We start from the raw sequence: 2,500 nt of genomic DNA on the forward strand, positions 1-2,500 counted from the left end.
TGTCCTCACCTAAATGCTATCTGGAAAAGAGCAGAGCCTTGTCGCTGCTCCTGAACACAGAACCGGTTCGCTCCATGAAGACCATCTTGGAGGCTCTCGTCCGCCTGAATCTGTAAATTGGTCGAGGGTCTGGAGGTTACGGTTAGTCTGGGTAGGTCTGGATAGGTCTGGGTAGGTTAGGGTTAGGATAGGTTTGGGAGGTTACGGTTAGTTAGGATATGTTAGGATAGGTCTGGGTAGGTTACGGTTAGTCTGGGCAGGTTTAGGTTAGTCTGGATAGGTTTGGGCAGGTTAGGGTAGGTTTGGATAGGTTAGGATAGGTCTGGGTAGGTTAGAATAGGTCTGGGTAGGTTAGGATAGGTTTGGGTAGGTTAGTGTTTGGATAGGTTTGAATAAGTCTGGGTAGGTTACGGTTAGTCTGGATAGGTTTGGGTAGGTTAGGATAGGTTTGGGAGGTTACGGTTAGTCTGGATAGGTCTGGGTAGGTTAGGATAGGTTTGAGTAGGTTAGGGTTGGGATAGGTCTGGGTAGGTTAGGGTTGGGATAGGTCTGGGTAGGTTAGGATAGGTTTGAGTAGGTTAGGGTTGGGATAGGTCTGGGTAGGTTAGGATAGGTTTGAGTAGGTTAGGGTTGGGATAGGTCTGGGTAGGTTAGGATAGGTTTGAGTAGGTTAGGGTTGGGATAGGTCTGGGTAGGTTAGGATAGGTTTGAGTAGGCTAGGGTTGGGATAGGTCTGGGTAGGTTAGGATAGGTGTGGGTAGGTCTGGGTAGGTTAGGGTTTGGATAGGTCTGGGTAGGTTAGGATAGATTTGGATAGGTCTGGGGAGGTTAGGATAGGTTACGGTTAGTCTGGCTAGGTCTGAGTAGGTTAGGGGTTGGATAGGTCTGGGTAGGTTAGGATAGATCTGGGTTGGTTAGGGTAGGTTTGAACAGGTTTGGGTAGGTTAGAATTATTTAGGGTATGTTAGGGTTAGGATAAGTAAGGGTAGGTTAGGATAGGTTTGGGTAGGTTAGGGTTGGGATAGGTCTGGGTAGGTTAGGATTATTTATGATAGGTTAAGGTTAGGATAGGTCTGAGTATGCTAACAAAAGTCAGGATGAGTTTGAATAGGATTAAGTAGGATGACGTAAGTCAGGGCGAGTTAGGATAGATTTGGTTAAGTCAGGATAGGTTTAGGCTGGTTATCATAGATTTGAGTAAGATAATATGAGTGAGGATGAGTTAGGAGAATTCTGGGTAGGTTAGTATGAGTCAAGAGGAGTTTACAATAGGTTTGGGTAGGCCAGGGTAGGTTAGATTAAGTTTCAGTAGGTTAGAATGAGCTAGAATAGGTTGGGATAGATTAGGGGTTTAGGACAGAGTAATATAAGTTGCTAGAAGTTAGGGTAGACTAGAATAAGTTTGGATAGGTTAGGTAGGCTAGGATAGTACAGGGTAGGTTAACATAGTATAATATAGGGAATGATAGTTAAGATAAATCAAAATAAGGTAAGATAGGTTAGAGTAGGATAAGTCAAGATTTGATTAGATGAGACATACAAATGCAGTAGATGTAAATTACCAACATATGAGTATTGTAGGCCTATGTTCTTTGTGATATGTGATATATTTTTCAGTATTATACTTGTGCATGCTGGAAATAATGGCATTAGTAATGTAATGTTTTTTATGCATCGCCATTGTGAATATTCAAAATCCACTTATCATCATATCTACGTGGCATTTATTTTGTCTTTACATTGTCCCTTTTTCACCTTCATATGAGATATCACCAATTACTGTAACATTATATATGTATTTTCGAAATATTTTGTATAAAGTCAACGAATCCAGGAATATTAATTGTGTTTGATATATCCTTATTTGACGATATGATATAAATGTGAATGTATTCTTAATGGACTAAAATGAGTTTGTGAGAAATACGATATGCAGAATATAAGATGTTTCTGATAGGTAAGTTTTCTTTAATCTACTTCATATATTTACAGTAAGATAGTCAGTGATGGCAGACTATCTTCGCAATAATATCATTTTGCAATAATGGTGGACTCAAGCAAAGACCAAATTAAACTGTTTTTAGTTTATGTTTATAAGTTTATATAGTTTCTAGTTTATACGCAAAGAAAACCAGAAGTTGCTGTACTTACTATTTTTGGGTTGATGTTTTTCACTTTATTACAGAATTATGAATTATCCAATACATTTCTTATATACCTGTCCCATTATGATGTATAGAAGGAAACTGGGTTAAACGTAATAGTATTTATTATTACCATGTAGTTTGTAGACATTTTTTATCCATACAAACTGATTGATTATACAAATGAAGTATATTTACAGAAGGAAATACTCAAATCAGCTGATGTCACAAGGTCATGCATAGCCATTGTAAACAAAAGCACGTGGCAATGGTAAGGTTTGTAAGAGATGCTTTGCATGGCATTTTTTGTTACCTGCCCTACGTATTGAAACGTATTTTCTTTACCTTTTTTTTAA

At 38.6% G+C, this 2,500-nt stretch overlaps 1 protein-coding gene across 1 annotated transcript in view; it reads left to right on the plus strand.

Annotated features, from left to right (window-relative positions):
• The window catches only part of LOC122260507 (pancreatic triacylglycerol lipase), a gene marked incomplete at its 5' end in the record, with an annotated part of 12,625 nt that extends 12,436 nt beyond the window's left edge, over positions 1-189 (plus strand). The window contains 1 exon segment of the mRNA XM_086532901.1: positions 1-189. This exon segment is cut by the window's left edge and continues 104 nt beyond it. Within this exon segment, the coding sequence (XP_086389027.1) occupies positions 1-116 (116 nt within the window).
• Positions 190-2,500: the final 2,311 nt, after the last annotated feature.

Source organism: Penaeus japonicus, unplaced genomic scaffold, assembly GCF_977035675.1.
Source record: "Penaeus japonicus unplaced genomic scaffold, GWHDUDI00000001_assembly GWHDUDI00000038, whole genome shotgun sequence".
Classification (NCBI taxonomy): Eukaryota; Metazoa; Arthropoda; class Malacostraca; order Decapoda; family Penaeidae; genus Penaeus; species Penaeus japonicus.